This window comes from Balaenoptera ricei, chromosome 3 (genome assembly GCF_028023285.1).
Source record: "Balaenoptera ricei isolate mBalRic1 chromosome 3, mBalRic1.hap2, whole genome shotgun sequence".
Lineage (NCBI taxonomy): Eukaryota > Metazoa > Chordata > Mammalia > Artiodactyla > Balaenopteridae > Balaenoptera > Balaenoptera ricei.
This window is the reverse complement of record NC_082641.1, coordinates 172007779-172029829: the sequence shown is the minus strand read 5'-3', so window position 1 is coordinate 172029829 and position 22051 is coordinate 172007779. Positions and strand designations below refer to the sequence as shown.

Genomic DNA, 22051 nt, shown 5'->3' with positions numbered 1-22051 from the left:
CATTTGTTCCTTCCTGTGATTTCAACTCAAACTATTTCCTATTTCTCCAGAAAAGAAAATGTTAACCCTCTCATACCACATTTCAAGACTCTGGACACCAGGGAATATACTGACCATCTCCGAAGATGGATCAAAGTGTTAGGGTTAGTGGGGTGAGGGCTTTGACCCTCTTGTTTACTCAGGAGAAATTGTTACCTGGAACTCAGTGTACTACATACCCTACAAAGAAGGGCTCTTTGTACAAGGAAGGATGTGATGAACCTGGATTCTACCCATGCACGAGGCTTTCCCTACCCTATTTTACTTTTCTCCTTGGAGCCTGCCCTTGCGGAACCAGTTTCAGCTTATAACTTCGACCCTCCTCTAGATGTCCCAAATCTTAGTTCACTGAAAAGCCACTTAAGGATTTATATTTGAGAAGCAACAGAATAGAAGGGTGATAAAATTCTTTTCCTTTGCCTTCAACCTCTTTCAAATTCATCTGCTCTCTGAACCCTTTTCCTATCCTTGAGGTAAAGGGCATGTAACTGCCACAGGGATAAGGAAAGCTCGACCTTCTAAGAGCACTCTTTTTCAAATTATCCTCACCAACTTGGCGTAGCCAAGGACCATGATCCCTTCCTCTACTGTAACAAAAGAAAACTGTATCACCTCAAGTCTGTCTGTGCCCTCCCTGTCAACACAAAATTCCAGTGAGGATCTCCGATTTAGAAAGATCCTTCACCCTGGTGCAAGAGAAAGTGTGGAGGGAACTGACCCTGTGGCATTTTCTCCTGCTGAATTGATTGGCTACTAATCATATAAATTACTAAGGTGAAGCAATAACAGTGTTCCGTTAATACAATCTCTAGGAAAAAGAATAACCAACATCTTTAGAGTGGCAAGAAGCCAAAGAAATCGATTTCAAACCTAGTCATTTTACTTCCTTAAACAATCCTATTTTTGACCCCAGGAATGAAGAGAGAGGACCCAAATGGGTCCTCTTAGACTTGAAGAAAAGAGAGATGATGCTCGTACTTACCCACATTGATCATAGTCGTAAGAGAGGCGGGGTTACTGGTTGGCCAAGTGGTTCCTCCATGTTCTCCTTGACTCAGCTCCCTGGTGGTGATTGCCACAGACTCATCAGGGCCTGAAGTAAAAGACAGAGGTGTTACCTTTGCATTCCCTAAGAATATGGACCTATGAGGAACATACGCACTAGATACTGGCTTAGCAATGCCCTCATTTGTCTCTGGGAAGGCATTTAAAGAGTAACTGTCTTTTTTACATTAAATCAAACCCTCAGGATGGTCATAAGGGATGGAAAGCTTTTTGTTAATTATGGGGACTTCTGATCTGATTGGTCTCAACATATAAATTTTTAAAACTATCTGACTCCTTAGAACAAGTAGGGTCTTCATCACTCTATTATACCTTTATTCATTTTGAAATATTCATATATAACATGAGTTAAATCCAGCAAAATTGTCGTAGTTATTGAGGAGTCTGGCTCCTAGGTAAAAAGCTGTGTGTGATTTTTCAGGCCCAACCATAGGCAATTACCTCAAGGATATTAGCTTCAAATAGGAAATCTGTCCTCCCCACACCAGACTTTGTGCACAGCCAATACACTGAAGTTGCTCAAGACAGTTGCAGTCAAGGACTTGGGTCCCTCATGACCAGCCGTGCTCTTATGCATTCCTAGACCAGGAACCTTCATTCCTAGGTCTCTTTATTTATTATTTTTTTTAATAGATCTTTATTGGAATATAATTGCTTCACAATACTGTGTTAGTTTCTGTTGTACAACGAAGCAAATCAGCCATATGCATATGCATGTCCCCATATCCCCTCCCTCTTGAGCCTCCCTCCCATCCTCCCTATCCCACCCCTCTAGGTCATCGAAAAGCACGAAGCCGATCTCCCTGTGCTATGCTGCTTCTTCCCACCAGCCAACTATTTTATATTCGGTAGTGTATATATGTCAATGCTACTCTTACTTCGCCCTAGCTTTGCCTTCCCAGCTTCATGTCCATTTTCTATGTCTACCTCTTTATTCCTGCCCTGCAACTAGGTTTATCAGTACCATTTTTTTTTTTTTAGATTCCATATATATGCGTTAGCATACAGTATTTGTTTTTCTCTTTCTGACTTACTTCACTCTGTATGACAGTCTCTAGGTCCATCCACCTCACTACAAATAATTCAATTTCGTTTCTTTTAATGGCTGAGTAATATTCCATTGTATATATGTACCACATCTTCTTTATCCATTCCTGTGTTGTTGGACATTCAGGTTGCTTCCATGTCCTGGCTATTGTAAATAGTGCTGCAATGAACATTGGGGTGCATGTATCTTTTTGAATTATGGTTTTCTCAGGGTATATGCCCAGTAGTGGAATTGCTGGGTCATATGGTAGTTCTATTTTTAGTTTTTTAAGGAACCTCCATACTGTTCTCCACAGTGGCTGTAACAGTTTACATTCCCACCAACAGTGCAGGAGGGTTCCCTTTCCACCACACCCTCTCCAGCATTTATTGTTTCTAGATTTTTTGAAAATGACCATTCTGACCGGCGTGAAGTGATACCTCATTGTAGTTTTGATTTGCATTTCTCTAATAATTAGTGATGTTGAGCATCTTTTCATGTGCCTCTTGGCCATCTGTATGTCTTCCTTGGTGAAATGTCTATTTAGGTCTTCTGCCCATTTTTGGATTGGGTTGTTTGTTTTTTTGATATTGAGCTCCGTGAGCTGTTTGTATATTTTGGAGATTAATCCTTTGTCTGTTGTTTCATTTGCAAATATTTTCTCCCATTCTGAGGGTTGTCTTTTTGTCTTGTTTATGGTTTCCTATGCTGTGCAAAAGCTTTTTAGTTTAATTAAGTCCCATTTGTTTATTTTTGTTTTTATCCATTACTCTAGGAGGTGGGTCAAAAGAGATCTTGCTGTGGTTTATGTCAAACAGTGTTTTTCCTATGTTTTCCTCTAAGAGTTTTATAGTGTCTGGTCTTAGATTGAAACCTTGAATCCATTTGGAGTTTATTTTTGTGTATGGTGTTAGGGAGTGTTCTAATTTCATTCTTTTATATGTAGCTGTCCAGTTTTCCCAGCACCACATATTGAAGAGGCTGTTTTTTCTCCATTGTGTGATCTTGCCTCCTTTGTCGTAAATTAGGTGCCCATATGTGCATGGGTTTATCTCTGGGTATTCTATCCTGTAACACTGATCAATATTTCTGTTTTTGTGCCAGTACCATACTGTCTTGATTACTGTAGCTTTGTGGTATAGTTTGAAGTTGGGGAGCCTGAGTCCTCCAACTCCGTTTTTCTTTCTCAAGATTGCTATGGCTACTCGGGGTCTTTTGTGTTTCCATATGAATTGTAAAAAATTTTTTTCTAATTCTGTGGAGAATGCCATTGGTAATTTGATAGGGATTACATTGAATCTGTAGATTGCTTTGGGTAGTTTAATCATTTTCACAATATTGATTCTTCCAATCCAAAGAACGTAGTATATTTCTCCATCTGTGTATGTCATCTTTGATTTCTTTCATCAGTGTTTTATAGTTTTCTGAGTACAAGTCTTTCACCTCCTTAGGCAGGTTTATTCCTAGGTATTTTATTCTTTTTGTTGCAATGGTAAATGAGAGTGTTTCCTTAATTTCTCTTTCTGATTTTTCATTGTTGGTGTATAGGAATGCTAGAGATTTCTGTGCATTAAGTTTGTATCCTGCAACCTTACCAAATTCATTGATTAGTTCTAGTAGTTTTCTGGTGGCATCTTTAGGATTTTCTGTGTATAGTATCATGTCATCAGCAAACAGTGACAGTTTTACTTCTTCTTTTCTGATTTGTATTCCTTTTATTTCTTTTTCGTCTCTGATTGCTGTGGCTAGGACTTCCAAAACTATGTTGAATAAGAGTGGCAAGAGTGGACATCCTTGTCTTGTTCATGATCTTAGTGGAAATGTTTTCAGTTTTTCACCATTGAGTGTGATGCTTGCTGTAGGTTTGTTATATATGGCCTTTATTATGTTGCAGTAGGTTCCCCCTATGCCCATTTTCTGGAGAGTTTTTATCATAAATAGGTGTTGAATTTTCTCAAAAGCTTCTTCTGCATCTATTGAGATGATCATATGGTTTTTATTCCTTAGTTTGTTAATGTGGTGTATCACATTGATTGATTTGCATATATTGAAGAATCCTGGCATCCCTGGGATAAATCCCACTTGATCATGGTGTATGATCCTTTTAATGTGCTGTTGGATTCTGTTTGCTAGTATTTTTCTTTAAACATCTTTACTGGACTATAATTGCTTTACAATGGTGTGTTAGTTTCTGCTGTATAACAAAGTGAATTAGCTATATGTACACATATATACCCACATACCCTCCCTCTTCCGTCTCCCTCTCACCCTCCCTATCCCACCCCTCTAGGTGGTCACAAAGCACCGAGCTGATCTCCCTGTGCCATGTGGCTGCTTCCCACTAGCTATCTCTTTTACATTTGGTAGTGTATATATGTCCATGCCAGTCTCTCACTTCATCCCAGCTTATGCTTCCCCCTCCCCGTGTCCTCAAGTCCATTCTCTACGTCTGTGTCTTTATTCCTGTCCTGCCCCTAGGTTCTTCACAACCACTTTTTTTCTTAGATTCCATATATATTTGTTAGCATATGGCATTTGTTTTTCTCTTTCTGACTTACTTCACTCTGTATGACAGTCTCTAGGTCCATCCACCTCACTACAAATAATTCAATTTCCTTTCTTTTAATGGCTGAGTAATATTCCATTGTATATATGTGCCACATCTTTATCCATTCATCTGTCGATGGACACTTAGGTTGCTTCCATGTCCTGGCTATTGTAAATGGAGCTGCAATGCACATTGTGGTACATGACTCTTTTTGAAATATGCTTTTCTCAGGGTATATGCCCAGTAGTGGGATTGCTGGGTTGTATGGTAGTTCTATTTTTAGTTTTTTAAGGAACCTCCATACTGTTCTCCATAGTGGCTGTATCAATTTACATTCCCACCAACAGTGCAAGAGAGTTCCCTTTTCTCCACACCCTCTCCAGCATTTATTGTTTGTAGATTTTTTTATCATGGCCATTCTGATGGGTGTGAGGTGATACCTCATTGTAGTTTTGATTTGCATTTCTCTAATGATTAATGATGTTGAGCATTCTTTCATGTGTTTGTTGGCAATCTGTATATCTTCTTTGGAGAAATGTTTATTTAGGTCTTCTGCCCATTTTTGGATTGGGTTGTTTGGTTTTTTGTTTTTTGTTTTTAATTTTTTGATTTAATTTTATTTATATTTTATACAGCAGGTTCTTATTAGTTATCTCTTTTATACATATTAGTGTATATATGTCAATCCCAATCTCCCAATTAATCACACCACCACCACCCCACAACCACCACTTTCCCCCCTTGGTGTCCATACGTTTATTCTCTACATCCCTGTCTCTATTTCTGCTCTGCAAACCAGTTCATCTGTACCATTTTTCTAGGTTCCACAAATATGCGTTAATATACAATATTTGTTCTTCTCTTTCTGACTTACTTCACTCTGTATGACGGTCTCTAATCCATCCACGTCTCTACAAGTGACCCAATTTCATTCCTTTTTATGGCTGAGTAATATTTCATTGTATATATGTACCACATCTTCTTTATCCATTCATCTGTCAGTGGGCATTTAGGTTGCTTCCATGACCTGGCTGTTGTAAATAGTGCTGCAATGAACATTGGGGTGCATTGTCTTTTTGAATTATGGTTTTCTCAGGGTATATGCCCTGTAGTGGGATTGCTGGGTCATATGGTAGTTCCATTTTTAATTTTTTTAAGGAACCTCCATACTGTTCTCCATAGTGGCTGTATCAATTTACATTCCCACCAACAGTGCAAAAGGGTTCCCTTTTCTCCACACCCGCTCCAGCACTTGTTGTTTGTAGATTTTCTGATGATGCCCATCCTAACTGGTGTGAGGTGATACCTCATTGTAGTTTTGATTTGCATTTCTCTAATAATTAGTGACGTTGAGCAGCCTTTCTTTTCATGTGCTTCTTGGCCATCTGTATGTCTTCTTTGGAGAAATGTCTATTTAGGTCTTCTTCTCATTTTTGGATTGGGTTGTTTGTTTTTTTGATATTGAGCTGCATGAGCTGTTTGTATATTTTGGAGTTTAATCCTTTGTCCATTGATTCGTTTGCAAATATTTTCTGCCATTCTGAGGGTTGTCTTTTTGTCTTGTTTGTAGTTTCCTTTGCTGTGCAAAAGATTTTAAGTTTCATTAGGTCCCATTTGTTTACTTTTGTTTTTATTTCCATTACTCTAGGAGGTGGATCAAAAAAGATCTTGCTGTGATTTATGTCAAAGAGTGTTCTTCTTATGTTTTCCTCTAAGAGTTTTATAGTGTTCAGTCTTACATTTAGGTCTCTAATCCATTTTGAGCTTATTTTTGTGTATGGTGTTAGGGAGTGTTCTAATTTCATTCTTTTACATGTAGCTGTCCAGTTTTCCCAGCACCACATATTGAAGAGACTGTCTTTTCTCTATTGTGTATCCTTGCCTCCATTGTCATAGATTAGTTGACCATAGGTGCGTGGGTTTATGTCTGGGATTTTCATCCTGTTCCATTGATCTATATTTCTGGTTTTGTGCCAGTACCATATTGTCTTGATGACTGTAGCTTTGTAGTATAGTCTGAAATCAGGGAGTCTAATTCCTCCAGCTCTATTTTTCTCCCCTCAACACTGCTTTGGTTATTTGGGGTCCTTTGTGTCTCCATACAAATTTTAAGATTTTTGGTTCTAGTTCTGTAAAAAATGCCATAGGTAGTTTGATAGGGATTGCATTGAATCTGTAGATTGCTATGGGTAGTATAGTCATTTTCACAATATTGCTTCTTCCAATCCAAGAACATGGTATACCTCTCCATCTGTTTGTGTCATCTTTGATTTCTTTCATCAGTGTCTTATAGTTTTCTGCATACATTTCTTTTACCTTCTTAGGTAGGTTTATTCCTAGGTATTTTATTCTTTTTGTTGCAATGGTGAATGGGATTATTTCTTTAATTTCTCTTTCTGATTTTTCATCGTTAGTGTATAGGAATGCAAGAGATTTCTGTGCATTAATTTTGTATCCTGCAACTCTACCAAATTCATTGATAAGCTCTAGCAGTTTTCTGGTGGCATCTTTAGGGTTCACTATGTATACAATCATGTCTTCTGCAAATAGGGACAGTTTTACTTCTTCTTTTCCAATTTGGATTCCTTTTATTTCTTTTTCCTCTCTGATTGCTGTGGCTATTCGGGGTCTTTTGTGGTTCCATATAAATTTTAGGATTTTAAAATTCTATTTCTGTGAAAAATGTCATTGAAATTTTGATAGGGATTGCACTGAACACTCATAAACTGTTGGTGTTAAGGTAAATTGGTGCAGTCACTATGAAAAACAGTCTAAAGATTCCTCAGAAAATTAATAATAGAACTACCGTATGATTCAGCTATTTCACTTCTGGGCATTTATCCAGAGAATATCAAAACACTAATCTGAAAAAAATATATGCACCCCTCTGTTCATTGCAGCATTATTTACAATAGCCAAGATATTGAAACAACCTAAATGCCCATCAGTGAATGAAAGGATAAAGAATGTGTGTGACACACACACACTGGACTACTACTCAGTCATAAAAAATGTGAAATCTTGCCATTTGTGACAACATGGGTGGATCTAGAGGGTATTATGCTAAGTGGAATAAGTCAGACAGAGAAAGTCAAATACCATATGATCTCACTTAGTTGTGGAATATAAAAAACAAACATATAAATAAAATACTGCATAAATAAAACTGAATTTAAAAAAAAGAAATAAGTGAACAAACCAAACCAAACAAAAACAAACACATAGGTACAGAGAACATAGTACAGGTTATCAGAAGGGAAATGGAATGGGTGGAGGACGAAATGAGTTAAGAAGATCAACCCTATGGTGATGGAGGAAACTAAGCTTTTGGTGGTGAGCATGCTGTAGTGTATATAGAAGTCGAAATATAATGTTGTACACATGAAACTTATATAATGTTATAAACCAGTGTTACCTCAATAAATGAAAAAAAAAAAACCCACACAGTTCAAGCATCTCCTCCTCTGGAAAGTCTTCTTTAAAGCTGTGATATTGTAATTTACAATAAGAAATATGTATTTGGTCTTTGTCCCCATTTCTGGCAAAGAGCTCCTAATACCCTTGGAAATTCCTGCATGATGAGAGCAATAAAGGTGCCTTTTGTCATGTTAATGAGGTGACTTTTAAAATTGATGTATAGTTGATTTACAATATTATATTAGTTTCAGATGTATAGCCTAGTGATTCAGTATTTCTACAGCTTATATATACTCCATTAAAAATTATTACAAGATAACAGCTATACTTCCCTGTGCTATACAATATATCCTTGTTGCTTATCTATTTTATATTGGGTTGGCCAAAAAGTTCGTTTGGTTTTAAGCAAAAATAAAAGACACATTTTTCATTTTTACCAAGAACTTTATTGAAGAACGTATTCATTAACCGAACGAACTTTTTGGCCAACCCAATACACAGTGGTTTGTATCTCTTAACCCCCTACTCCTAACCTGCCCCTCCCCCCTTCCCTCTCACCTTTGGTAACCACTCTTTTGTTTTCCATATCGTTGAGTCTGTTTCTCTTTCGCATATACATTCATTTATATATTTGTTTAGATTTCACATATAAGTGATATGATTTCACATATAAGTAATATCATACAGTATTTGTCTTTCTCTGTCTTATTTCACTAAGCATAATATTCTCTAGGTCCACCCACGTTGCTGCAAATGGCAGAATAACACACCATGATCTAGTTGGATTGATTTCTGTGTAAATGCTCCCAGAAGCCCTGACAGAGATAAGCAAATGGAAGGAGAACATTGGGGCCATTACTCCCAAGGACACACAGCCGCCAATGCCAAGAACCCCAGCACACACACACACACCCCTGCTGAATGGCACTAAGTTATCCACATAATATAATAATTCATTATCATTATTTCCACCCTATAAGCTTCTGGGTTGGAAGGAGCCAGCTTCCTAGAATCCAGGGGAGGAGAAGAGTCTGTGATAAGATAGGGCCATCCCAGCCCCCCTCATACTGACTGGCTGAACCCCTAATAAGAAGGCACATATCCTAAAGAGAGGTGGCCTTACGCACAGCCTGAAGCCTTTGGGGACTTCAACTAGAAGAAGCAAGAAGTTGCCTCCTCCTCTTGCCCCAAGGATGAGCAGGGATTCAGCTCCGTAGCGGCAAGGGCTCTGAGTGAGGGTCCACATCGAGTTCTGTTGTGACCCGACTTCTCTGGGGCCTTCTGTCCTATCCTAAGCAGGCTGCTTCTTTCTCAGGGTCCAGGTTAGGGTGCTTTCTGCCCTTAAAGCTCAGTAGAGGGGAGGGGACCTCTCAGATGCAGGTAGCACTCATCTGCCATCAGGTCCCACTGAGCTAAGCGCTCAAACATGCAAACTAGCACTCGAAAATGAATACAAGGAAAGTGCAATAGGGATGCAGCGACGTGCAGGTCCAGAATTTATTGTCTCCTGGGGCTTCCTGGTGCTATTATCTTTAGTCACTGGTTCTGAATGGCTCCAGACGGTCACGGGCCTGCGCTAGGTGCTTTCCATATGCCTTCTTTGTTAGTCAGTGAAATTATTTCCATTTTACAGATGGACAAACTGAGGCACAGAGTGGCAACACTTTCCAAGGTAATGTAGCTAATGAAGGGCAACGCTGATGACTGAGTCTATGTTTTTTGGACTCCCCATCCCACTGCCGGTTGCTGCCGGGAGTACCTCTTCGTTTGGTTGCATCCACCCTGCCAGGTCCCAGATACCAGAGGCCTGGTCCTTCCTCCCCAGCAGGCAAATTGCAGGCTCTCTCACCCCTAGAGCTGAGGAGCCAGCCTTGCTTATAAGTAGCAGGGGTGCAATCAGACATAAATGGCTTCCTTTGAGGTGGTGGTTGAGGGCAAGACCCCCAGACTCCGGGGGATCTTGCAGGAGTTTGCTCTTGATAACTCAGGGGATGATGACTAGCCTACAAAGCTTAGGGACTCAAGGTTTAAAAAAAAAGAAATGACCCTAGAGCTACACTGCTTCTTAACAATAGTGATAGGTTTGATCTCTTTCTTCTAGAGTCTGTCAGTCTGGCTTTTTCTTGTTCTTCTTTCATTTGTTTCATTCAGCAAACCTAAAATATTAGGTAAATACATCTATTGTGATTACCCTATCACAATATTCATTAAATAAACACATGTATGGAAATATGTTCTTAGGATTCTGAATATTTAACCAGAAATAAACATGGAGTTTTGTTACACATTTTAAATGTCAATTCTTATTTTTGTAAGATTAATACATTTATATTTCTAATAAATTTCTAACATACTTTTATCAAAAAAAAAGGATGAGGAGGATGGAATAAAAAAATAAAAAGCAAAAATGAAACTGACTGTGACGATGAGGGTAATAAATCTAGGAAGCAGGGAGTCTCAGACAACTCAGAATAGATCCTGAAACAGGAATGCAGCCAGAATTCAGAATTCCTGCTCATCCACCCAGGGGAAAGCTGCCCACCCGCACGGCCCAGCACACCACAGAAGGCAGAGGCTCATTCCTTGTAAACTGAGTGATGCTGGAAGGAGACAAAGCCCAGGGCTTTTCCTTCATCCAGCTGGGTTTCTCCCCAGCATGGGGGGCTGTGAACTGCCTGGGTTGTAGGCTCAGGCATGGTTGCTGCTGGCATTGTGTTTCTAAGAGACAGTTCCTACACTGTTGGTGGGAATGTAAATGGGTACAGCCACTATGGAGAACAGTATGGAGGTTCCTTAAACAACTGAAAATAGAGCTACTATGTGATCCAGCAATCCCACTCCTGGGCATATATCCAGAGAAAACCATACTTCAAAAAGATACCTGCACCCCAATGTTCACTGCAGCACTATTTATTGATACAATAGCCAGGACATGGAAACAACCTAAATGTCCATCGACAGAGGAATGGATAAAGAAGATGTGGGGCTTCCCTGGTGGTGCAGTGGTTGAGAATCCGCCTGCCAATGCAGGGGACACGGGTTCGAGCCCTGGTCTGGGAAGATCCCACATGCCGCGGAGCAACTAGGCCCGTGAGCCACAACTACTGAGCCTGCGCGTCCGGAGCCTGTGCTCCGCAACAAGAGAGGCCGCGATAGTGAGAGGCCCGCGCACCGCGATGAAGAGTGGCCCCCGCTCGCCGCAACTAGAGAAAGCCCTCGCACAGAAACGAAGACCCAACACAGCCAAAAATAAATAAATAAATAAATAAATTTATTAAAAAAAAAAAAAGATGTGGTACATATATACTATGGAATATTACTCAGCCATGAAAAGAATGAAATAATGCCATTTGCAGCAACATGGATGGACCTAGAGATTGTCATACTGAGTGAATAAGTGAGACAGAGAAAGACAAATATCATATGATATCGCTTGTACATGGAATCTAAAAAAAATGGTACAAATAAACTTATTTACAAAACAGAAATAGAGTCATAGGTGTAGTAAACAAACTTATGGTTACCAAGGGGGAAAGGGGGGGAGGGATAAATTGGGAGATTGGGATTGACATATACACACTACTATATATAAAATAGATAACTAATAAAGACCTACTGTAAAGCACAGGAAACTCTACTCAATACTCTGTAATGACCTATATGGGAAAAGAATCTAAAATAGAGTGGATATATGTATATGTATAACTGACTCACTTTGCTGTACACCTGAAACTAACACAACATTGTAAATCAACTATACTCCAATAAAAATTTTTAAAAAGACAGTTCTTTGTCCCTGAAGCATCCTCCAAGGTTCATGCCCCAGATGAGCCATGTTCTCAGAGACAGGCTGTGAAGAAGACAGGGACTCAAAAAATAGGCTGGACATTGTCCCCAAGAATGTCCCCAAAAGGAGAAGCTGGACCCATGACAGGATTGGGGACAGAGCCCTGGCTGAAGTGGGGGGGGCATGTGGGTACCACTTGACACAAACCTAAGGGCTCTTCCAGAGGGCCCTGTGAGGATGGAGTGGGGTACAGAGGGAGAGGGGGCAAAGCTGGATGCTTCTCTAAGAGCCTCAGGAGAGTTGAGGACTGAGTTCGTCCTGGGGCTCTCAGAGGAGGTTGCAGCTGTCAGAAAAGATGTTTCGCTTGTCTTCATGCCAGTGCTGGCAACCTGAGCTTGGGTTTTACTTTGGACAGTTCAGATGAACTAGCATCCCCTCAGGTTATCAGGGCATCTGTCATGACTGGGGAATGAGGCTGCAGACCAGTAGTCTCCTCCTCCTTTATTCATGCAATGAATATTTACTGCATACCTACTATGTTCCAGGTACTGGGACAGGCTGCCTTACACATAACTGGTCATAGGGTACAATGTATTTCTCATTACGGATCCCAGTCTAAAAAGTCTGCTAGATGCTCCTGCCTCAGCTCCTCCTCTGCTATCCAGCTCTGCCTGGCTTCCTTCCCAATCCCATCTCTTCTCTCATCACTGGGGTCACTGGGAAGGTGGCGGGGTCTGAGTTCACAAGGGAGCTGGTGTCAGTATCACTGGGGATTTACAGAGCCAGGCTGCCTGGAATAGAGGCCCAGCTCTACCACGGACCAGTGACTTGACCTTAGGCAAGTCACACAACTAACAGTGCCTCGGTTTCGGTTTCCTTATCTGCAACGTGGAAATGATAATGGTATGTACTTCATCAGGTCGCTAAGAGTATTAAATGAATTAATCTATGCAAAGGGCTTAAAACAAGTGTCCGGCACACGACAGTGTTCTCGATTGTTGTATGAATATGATTTGTCAAAATTCACCAAAGACTGAACTTTATGTGAATTAAAATTTAAAAATACAAAATAAAATAAAATAAAATAAAAATAATATTACAACTCATTTTAGCATAGCACTTAGCACAATATTATTATTATTATTATTATTATTATTATTATTATTATTATTATTATTACTACTACTAGAGGGAGGAGGTAACTTGGATCAGAGTTACTCTTAGGGAGTGGGTCAGAATCAGAGAAAGTGGGGACCAGGATAAGAATCAATGACGGGGAGCAGGGGTCAGATTCACTGTATGTTGGAGAGTCACAAAGCTGGACGCCCAAAGGACAGCTGTCCCAGAACAGCCCTTGTAAGGGGCAGCGTGGTCCAATGGAGGCAGGTGAGACTGGGCAGTGTGGGATGAGAGGTCCAGAGAGGGTGGGGGACAGCCAGGCAGGATGCCCCACTGCAATGTCTGTTCCCTTGACTGTTGTGAGGCCCGGCTCCACGCAGGTATGGGGTCAGACGAGCTGGGGCAGCTCCTTGGGCATCTCATCCCAGGCAGGGACCCAGCAGGGGGGTGCAGGGAGGGGGCGCCCAGCCCAGGACAGCAGGGGAAATGCCAAGCCCATCCTCACCTGCAGGAGGGGCCTCCGATAATGGGCAGAGTCCACTGCTCCTACCCTGCCCTGCTGGCCCATCCTGCACCCACAAGGGACTGCTGGTGGGGGTGGTCCTTTGGGGGTTTCAGCACCAACCGTTCCCCAGGGCAGAGGTCCTATCTGCCCTGGAAGGAAAGACCTAAGGGCTCTTCTTCCCACCTGAGAAAAGTGAGGGCGTGCTGCCAGGAGAGAAAGAGGAGGACCCCCTGCAAGAAAAAAAGAGCTCTCTCTTTCTCTCTCTCTTTCTCACACACACACACAGACACACACACACACGCATGCACTCTCCCACATACTTGTGCACACATACAAATTCAGTAACACGCACACACACACAAATGCATGCACACACACAGCTGGAACTCAAGTCCTGGAGTCCTGGATTTCATCCTGGTTCTGCCCCAGCTCACTTCATGGATCCTCAGTTTCCCCATCTTTAAAGCAGAAATAACATCAGAGCACACCTATCCCCGTGTTGCACTGGGTTTCACTGGGATGTGTTAGTCATGGACCCACAGCAACAGCGTCCTCCCCCTTCAAGTCTGCTTCTCAGGGAGGCTTCCCCCAACCCCGCCCCATTGAAAAGAGCAACCCGCCCCCCAACACACTCCAGCACCCCAGATTCTCTGTCCCCAATTTTTCTCCTTATCACCTTCTTAATACTTAAATACTTAATTTACTTACTATTGTTATGGGTTATGGTCTGTCTCCCCCTGCTAGAATATCAGCTCAGCAAGGATCTTTCTCTTGCTCACAGCTGGCCTGGCATTTGCCTCCCGCAGCTCTGGGCTTATGATGCATTAAGGCCCCTGGGCACAGCTCTGAGCCCTGAGCAGGAGCAGGAAGATGAGGAAGCGGGCTGGTACCTGTGCCCAGAAGCCAGACCTGGATAGCAGGATGCAGAGTGTGGTGTTTGGAGTCAGACACACTGGGTTTGAAGCCCAGATCTACCCTGGTCACACGAGGAACCTTCTTCTTTGAGCTTCTGTCCCCTCACCTCTGAAATGGGGATGGCCATTCACATCACTCTGGAACTTTGGGTCTCCCTGAAGGCGGGAGGGGCTCATTTACCTGCTCGCCTGGGGCAACCTTGGGAGCATCAAGTGACCAGAAGGACAACCTAGGTATAAAGAAGCCCAGGGCTGCCCTGCCTGCCTGGATCCAGCACCTTCCTTTTGGGGGAGGCCACACAGTAACTGGAAAGAAAGGTGACTCTATTGCTTGTGATCGGGAGAAAACATGAGCAAACCTTTCCTCTTTTCCTGGAGCTGAGTCACAGGTGGTGAACGATTCTGAAATACTGGCCAGAGCAGGTTACACTCTGGAACCCACCTCTCAGCTCCAGATACCCTCCACGCACACACCTACTCCCTCCAATGCCCTGTCCCTTGATAATCTCCCTCCCTGGACCTCGGATATCTCAGCCAAGCCTGGACTGGGGCGATGACTGTTGTCCAGGGACCCAGGAAGGAGCTCAACAGCACAGCAAGATCTTCATGCTGTCAGGGCCCTGCTGGGAGGGGCAATGGAGAACAGCTATCTCCCCTGGGCGAGGTACTCAAGGGCCAGGAAACAGCCAGGAGAGGAGAAATCCTCCTCAACCCTCAGTCTCTTCCCAGGCAGAGGGTAAAGGTCAGGACTTAGTAATCATCTAAAAATGGGTGTTCAGATCCCTGCTGTGTGACTTTAAACAAAAGGCTCAACCTCTCTGAGCCTCAGTTTCCTCTTCTGTAAAATGGGAGGCAATATGCCCCTATTCTCACCCACACAAGCTCAATCCAGATAACGCAGGTAAAAGCCCTGGCACATACATCTCCATATCCCCTCCCCCCTTGCGTCTCCCTCCCACTTTCCCTATCCCACCGCTCTAGGTGGTCACAAAGCACCGAGCTGATCTCCTTGTGCTATGCAGCTGCTTCCCACTAGCTATCTATTTTACATTTGGTAGTGTGTATATATATATATATATATATATATATATATATATGGCTGATTCACTTTGTTACACAGCAGAAACTAACGGAACATTGTAAAGCAATTATAGTCTAATAACAATGTTAAAAAAAAAAAGCCCTGGCACATAGTAGGCACGCAATACAAAATGATGATTATTGCAGTCCTCTGGGATCTTGGGGTGTTTCAGCCGCAGGGGCAAAGAGGGAAAAAGCACAGGATGCAGATGTGGATGAAGATGCACCAGATGGGGTCCAGGGTGGAGGGAAAGGTGAGTGGGGAATGGATTGCCCCCAGCTCTGGCATTTTTTAAATTACTCTTTGGGGAGATAGAAACTCAGAGAGGTTAGGTGTCAAGCCCAAGGACACACAGCCTGTCAGCACTGGATTTAGATTTCTTTTCATCTCTGCCCAGGGATTAAGGGAGTCTTTCCCAGCATTAAAGTCAAGAGTCCTGCAGGGTGTCTGAATTGATATTCCAGGGGGATCCCTGCCCTGACAGGTGTCCTGTTTACTGTGGAATTGATGGGGAATTGGGGAGGAGTGTCAACCCTTAGTCCAGGCAACCAGCCCTCACTGGGGCAGCAGCAAGAGTCTGCTCAGTTCAAACAGCCCTCAGCATCAGACTCTGAGGGAGCCTTAGGGTCAAAAGCAGTTAAACAGCCTCTGTTTGTGGTGATGTGCTTTGGGGACAGCTCAGGGGGACACGCCCCATCAGAGGTGGTGGAATTGTCTGATACAAACCCGCCCACAATTCAGGCCATTGTGTGTGTGCCTTACAATGGCGTCCAACCGCAAAGCTCTTCCAGGGGCAAGAGCTGGCCTGGGTGACTCAGGGCTGGGGGGCTGGGGTGCCCTCTCCACCTGCTTCAGGAGCTGCAGAGAGGCCTGTGTGGGTGAGGAGGCGGCCCACCTACTCCGGGCGGCTCCTGGGCTGCCAGTGTCCAGGGCCTGAGGTCCTCAGGATGGGGAAGCAGGATGACCCCACCATCACTCTCCTTCAGGCCTTAGTGGCTTCCGTTTCCCAGACAAGCATTGAGGACAGTCCTTTCTCCTGGGAGGAGTAAACGAACAGATATTTAAGCACCTTGCACATAGTAGATGCCCGTTCTCAGGTTATCTTGGACACCAGAGTGGTTTGGCTGGAAAGCCCTGACTTCCTGCCCAAGGAGGCAGCTGGAGTAAAACAGTCCAGGAGTCTAGGCAGCCCTGGAGCCACACGTGGAGGATCTTGGACCTTCTTTCCATAGGAGAGAGAGCCCAACATCAAGCTGGACTCCCAGCTTTTCCTGAGGCCAGTGGGTTTCTCTGGTTAGCCAGACCCAAGCTGATCCCCCAGATGACCAACAGGCCTGCAAAGTCCCCCTTGAGAGCCAAGAACATACCTCCCCTAACCCTCACAGTCTGCCTTTCTGCTCCCACCCCTCCCCTCAGCATCCCCCCTTCAAGCAGCCCAAATGCGCTCACATCACATTGAACGACCCAAACACACCTTGCACCTTCCTGCCTCCTGGCCTCTGCCCACCCAGTTCTCCCTGCCAGGAGTGCCCTTTTTCTTCTTCCACTAATTGCACCTGTAGAAATCCCTGCCAACCGAACACCACCCTGCAGTTTAGGCAAACCCTCACCTCCAGAACCCCTAAGGTGGCAAAGCTCCTGCTCAGCCTTGTACCAAGAGAGCCTGGGCACCACTCTGCCTCGCCCACCAGCCTGGACCTCCTGCAAGCCTGGGGCTGTGACTTGCTCATTTCCCACCTGAGAGCTGAGCACAGGTACTGGGATCAGAGGTGTCAATAAAAAACAAAAAAACCAAATAAAACCAGATAGATAACCAATAAGGACCTACTGTATAGCACAGGGAACTCTACTCAATATTCTGTGATAACCTATATGAGAAAAGAATCTAAAAAAGAATGAATGTATAATGTATAACTGAATCACTTTGCTGTACACCTGAAACTAACACATTGTAAATCAACTATACTCCAATAAAAAACAAAAAACAACACACCCAAACCCTAGGGAATGAACGTGCAAGTGAGCCAGCGAAAGAAGAGGTGCCTGGGTATCTCTGATCCAGCAATATTTAATTCACGATGCAGCCACTGTGTGAAGTCTCCCCAGTCAGTTTGGAAAACGTAGCCTCACCTGGCTGGCTGTGATGGAAGCCTTTGCTGAAAAGCAAAAGCCCTTGTGGCTGCCCCTGTGGGGGGCTTGGGAAGCTGACGCGCCTGTCACATCTGCCCCTCTTTTCCAGGAATCTGTCCGACTCCTCCGCTGGCCCCAGCTCAGCCCGGCTTACCTGGCCCGCAGGTGAGGAGGAGGGTCACGGTCAGAGCCACCAGCTGCCCTCGCCGATGGCGCCCCAGGTGTGCAGGGCTTTCCCTGCCCATGCTCCTGCCCACCCACCCGGGGAGTGCTCCTCACACCCCGAAGGAGTCCCAGTGACTGAACCCAGCCCAGTCGAGCCAGCCGGGCTCCTGGGAGGGCGTTGAGGACACGCCTTGCTGAGCTTCCCGAGAGGGGCAGGGCCTGCCCTAGGGGGAAGCAGTGGCTCGGTGGCTGGCAAAGGTCAGCTGGCATTATTCAGTGCCCTCGTGGCGACTAACGCCTGCCAACTGATACCCTTTGTGAAGAGGGGCACAGGGGATCCCCACCCACCAGACTCAGCCTGGCTCCCGAAAAGCCTGTTGCCAGACCAAGAGACGCCCCCCTACCCCACCCCACCCCCTGCCCCCCACCCAAGGGTCCGGCTGGCCTTACAGGTGAACAGGAGGCTGACCATAGATCTGTCCTAATCTTTCAAGTCCCCTGGGTTCTACCTGACAACTTCCTGCTCAGGGGCTGGCACCACCAGGCCGAGCTGGGTGGACCCTCCCTGGGGGAGGCGCGGCTGGCTCCCAGGGTTTTGGAATGTGCGGGAGTGGGAGACTGCGTGCCCACGTGGGAACTCCCTGGCTGCCAGGGAAGCAGAGGGCCGGGGTTGTTGTCCGCTTGGGGAGCCCCTCAGGGCCCCCCTGTGCCCCACCCCGTACCCCTCCAGGCCCCACATGGCCAGCATGGGGGCTGTAGTGCTCACTCCCCAGCCGAGCCCTGCGGCGGCCCCAGGGGCAGAGAAGAGCAGGAGGGGCTGGCATGGGATTCTGCCTCCTCCTTGACAAGGCTGCAGCCTCCAGGGATTCTGGTCACCCCAGGCCTGGGCTGTTACAACAGCTGCCCTTCTCCCCCACCGTCTGCCAAACAGATTTTGCCAGGGCGATCCTCCTTAGGTACGTGATCCCCAGTGTCCCCCATGCTCCTCCCTCATCCAGGCGCTCAGGAGACCCTCACCCTCCCTCCTGGTCCACCCCTCAAGCCTCTAACAGCCAGACAGGTGGGTTTATCTTCTCATCCAGGGGACGGCACACGCAGGTGTGAAAGTGGCAGGCAGTGGCCACCCCACGAAACCTCACATCTCTCCTGCACCTGGTACCCGGAGCCAAACTCCATGGACCTGTAGCCAAGGCGAGCTTATCAGAACACCCACCCACCCACCTGCCCCCCGGTCCTTCATGCTCAATGCGACGTCCTGCTAACCTACTCTCCACCCTTCTTGCCCAGATGCCATTCACTCGCTCTCAGCATGGACACACTCTGCTGAGCCCCTGCTACACTTCAGGCATGCAGCCTGGCCAAGATGGACAAATGATCAAGGTGGGGTGGCAGAAGCATAGAAGTCGGTGGGAGACACCAGTCCCAGACTGGGAACGGGCAGGGGATCAGGAAAGGCTTCCTGGAGGAGGTGCCACGTACACCAAGTCCTGAAGGATAAGCTGAAGCCAGCTGGGCCAGGGGAGGTGGGGAGTGGAGAAAGGAGTGTTCCAGGGAAAAGACACAGTGTTAGCAAAAACTGGAGGCAGCAGGAAGCAGGAAGTGGAGTCTGGCTTTTGTCCAAACCCCCTCCCTTGGTTGTCTACCCGGGCACCTCCTCCCTTCCTTAAGGAAACAATCAGAAACAGAGGCCAAGCTAGAGGGTCCAGTGGGAAGTCACGGAGGTCAGCTCCCTGCACCTCACAGAGGGGAAAATTGGGCACCCAAAAAGTACCAGGACCAGCAAGATCAGTGACAGAGCTGGGACCAGACCCCAGATCCTTGGACTCTCCGAACTCTGCCTATTTAAGCGATTTAAATCCTCTGTCTCTCCAGGACACAACAACAAGCACCCCCGAACACCATCAGAGAGGCCTCAGCGTCCAGGAGCTGCCCTGCTCTTACAACGGGTGCACAGGGGTTTATGGGTTTAGGTTCACAATAGGTAATCACAACTACTGTTTATTGAACACCTACTATGCGCTGGGCATGGCTTCCAGTCATCCCCACGACCCTGAAGCTAGGTTTTACCCTCACAGTGGTTCTATAAGGTGGTTGCTACTCATTGCCCCATTGCACAGATGAGAATGCCGAGGCTTAGGGATTTGCCCAAAGTCACTCATCTAGCACATAGCAGAACTAGGATTTGAACTCTGTTTTGATCAAGAACAGTGTTTCTCACCTAAGGGTTATTTCCCCCACCCCCCAGAGGACATTTGGCAATGTCTAGAGTCATTTTTGGTTGTCATGAGGGGAAGGGGTGCTGCTACTGGCATCTAGTGGATAGAGAACAGGGATGTTGGTGAATATCCTACAGTGCAAAAGACAAACCCACTTGACAATGAATTATCCAGCCCCAAATGTCAATACTGACACTGATAAAAAACAAAAACAAACAAACAACCCCCCCCCCCAAAAAAACCAAACTGGTCTAAAGCCACACTGTTGTCCAGTGGAACTTTCTGGATAATGTTCATGTTCTATATCTGTGCCATCCAACAGGGCCACCCACCATGAGCCACATGTGGCCACTGAGCACTTGAAATGTGGCTGGTGTGACTGAGGAACTGAATTTTTTATTTTGTTTAATCTGAATTTAAAAAAAAAACAATCCTCAGTTCAGTTATTAGAAAATTTATGAGTAGGCTTGGAACAGCTTAAGCATGTGAATGTACTTTTTCTTTTTTTTAATTTATTTTATTGAAGTATAGTTGATTTACAATGTTGTATTAATATCTACTGTACAGCAAAGTGATTCAGCTATACATATATATACATTCTTTTTCATATTCTTTTCCATTATGGTTTATCCCAGGATGTTGAGTATAGTCCCCTGTGCTATACAGTAGGACCTTGTTGTTTATCCACTCTATAAATAATAGTTTGCATCTGCTAATCCCAAACTCCCGATCCTTCCCTCCCCCTCTCCCCCTCCCACTTGGTAACCACAAGTCTGTTCTCTATATCTGTGAGTCTGTTGTTTTTTGGTAGATAAGTTCATTTGTGTCATACTTTAGATTCCACATATAAGCGATATCATATGATACTTGTCTTTGTCTGGCTTAACTTCACTTATGATAATCTATCTCTAGGTCTACCCATGTTGCTGCAAATAACATTATTTCATTCTTTTTTACAGCTGAGTAATATTCCACTGTATATATGTACCACATCTTCTTTATCCATTCATCTGTCGATGGACATTTAGGTTGTTTCCATGTCTTGGCTATTGTGAATAGTGCTGCAATGAATATTGGGGTGCATGTATCTTTTCAAAGTATGGTTTTCTACAGATATATGCCCAGGAGTGGGGTTGCTGGATCATATGTTAGCTTTATTTTTAGTTTTTTAAGGAACCTCAATACTGTTCTCCATAGGGGCTGCACCAATTTACATTCCCACCAACAGTGTAGAGGATTCCCTTTTCTCCACACCCTCTCCAGCATTTGTTATTTGTAGACATTTTAATGATGGCCATTCTAACCAGTGTGAGGTGGTACCTCATTGTAGTTTTGATTTGCATTTGTCTAATAATTAGCGGATGTACTTTTTCTACTGGAGTTTTATGAAATCTAAATACAGATCCAGAGTTCAGATTAAAAATCTAGCATCTGAAATGAGATGCTCTATAAAGTTTAAAATGCATACCAGATTTAGAAGATGTAGTATGAGAAAATAATATAAAATATCTTCTTAGTCATTTTATACTAGTTACTTATTGAAATGATAACTATTTGGATATACTGGTTAAATAAAATAGATGATGAAGATGAACAGCACCAGTGTCTTTTTACTCTTTTAATGTGGCTACTGGAAAATCTCCAATTACGTATGTGACTTGGGTTCTTGGGTTCTCTTTCTATTGGTTAACACTGGTCTGGGATCTGAGTGCTCCCCACTATAAATAATGTTAATTATTTAAGATATTATTATTACTATTTAATTATTTAATCTTAGTCGTCTTAACTATAAATACCTTTGCCTCTCTTTGTTCTGTCTCCCCCAGCTTGGCAGTTCCTGCACCGATGACAAGGATGGGGTGGGATCCATATTCCCTTCTCTACCCTTGACGATGCTTAGCTACGTCAGCAGGACCACTTGGGAACGGGGGAAGATGAGGGCAGGTCCCTGGATGCTCTTCTCTCAGAGGTCTGCCTGCCCTTCTGTGGGGACATGGAGCGAACAGCAGGGTCAGAGAAGGAGCAAAGCAACCTCTGG

At 44.4% G+C, this 22051-nt stretch overlaps 1 protein-coding gene across 1 annotated transcript in view; it reads right to left on the bottom strand.

Moving 5' to 3' along the window:
- Positions 1–17877, bottom strand: part of LOC132363475 (mucin-16-like) — a 73150-nt gene extending 55273 nt beyond the window's left edge. The window contains exons 1-2 of the mRNA XM_059919162.1: positions 17787–17877; positions 1022–1132 (exon numbers count right to left, since the gene is read on the bottom strand). Coding sequence (XP_059775145.1) covers positions 1022–1132; positions 17787–17877 — 202 coding nt within the window. The remainder of the gene's footprint in view (positions 1–1021; positions 1133–17786) is intronic.
- Positions 17878–22051: the final 4174 nt, after the last annotated feature.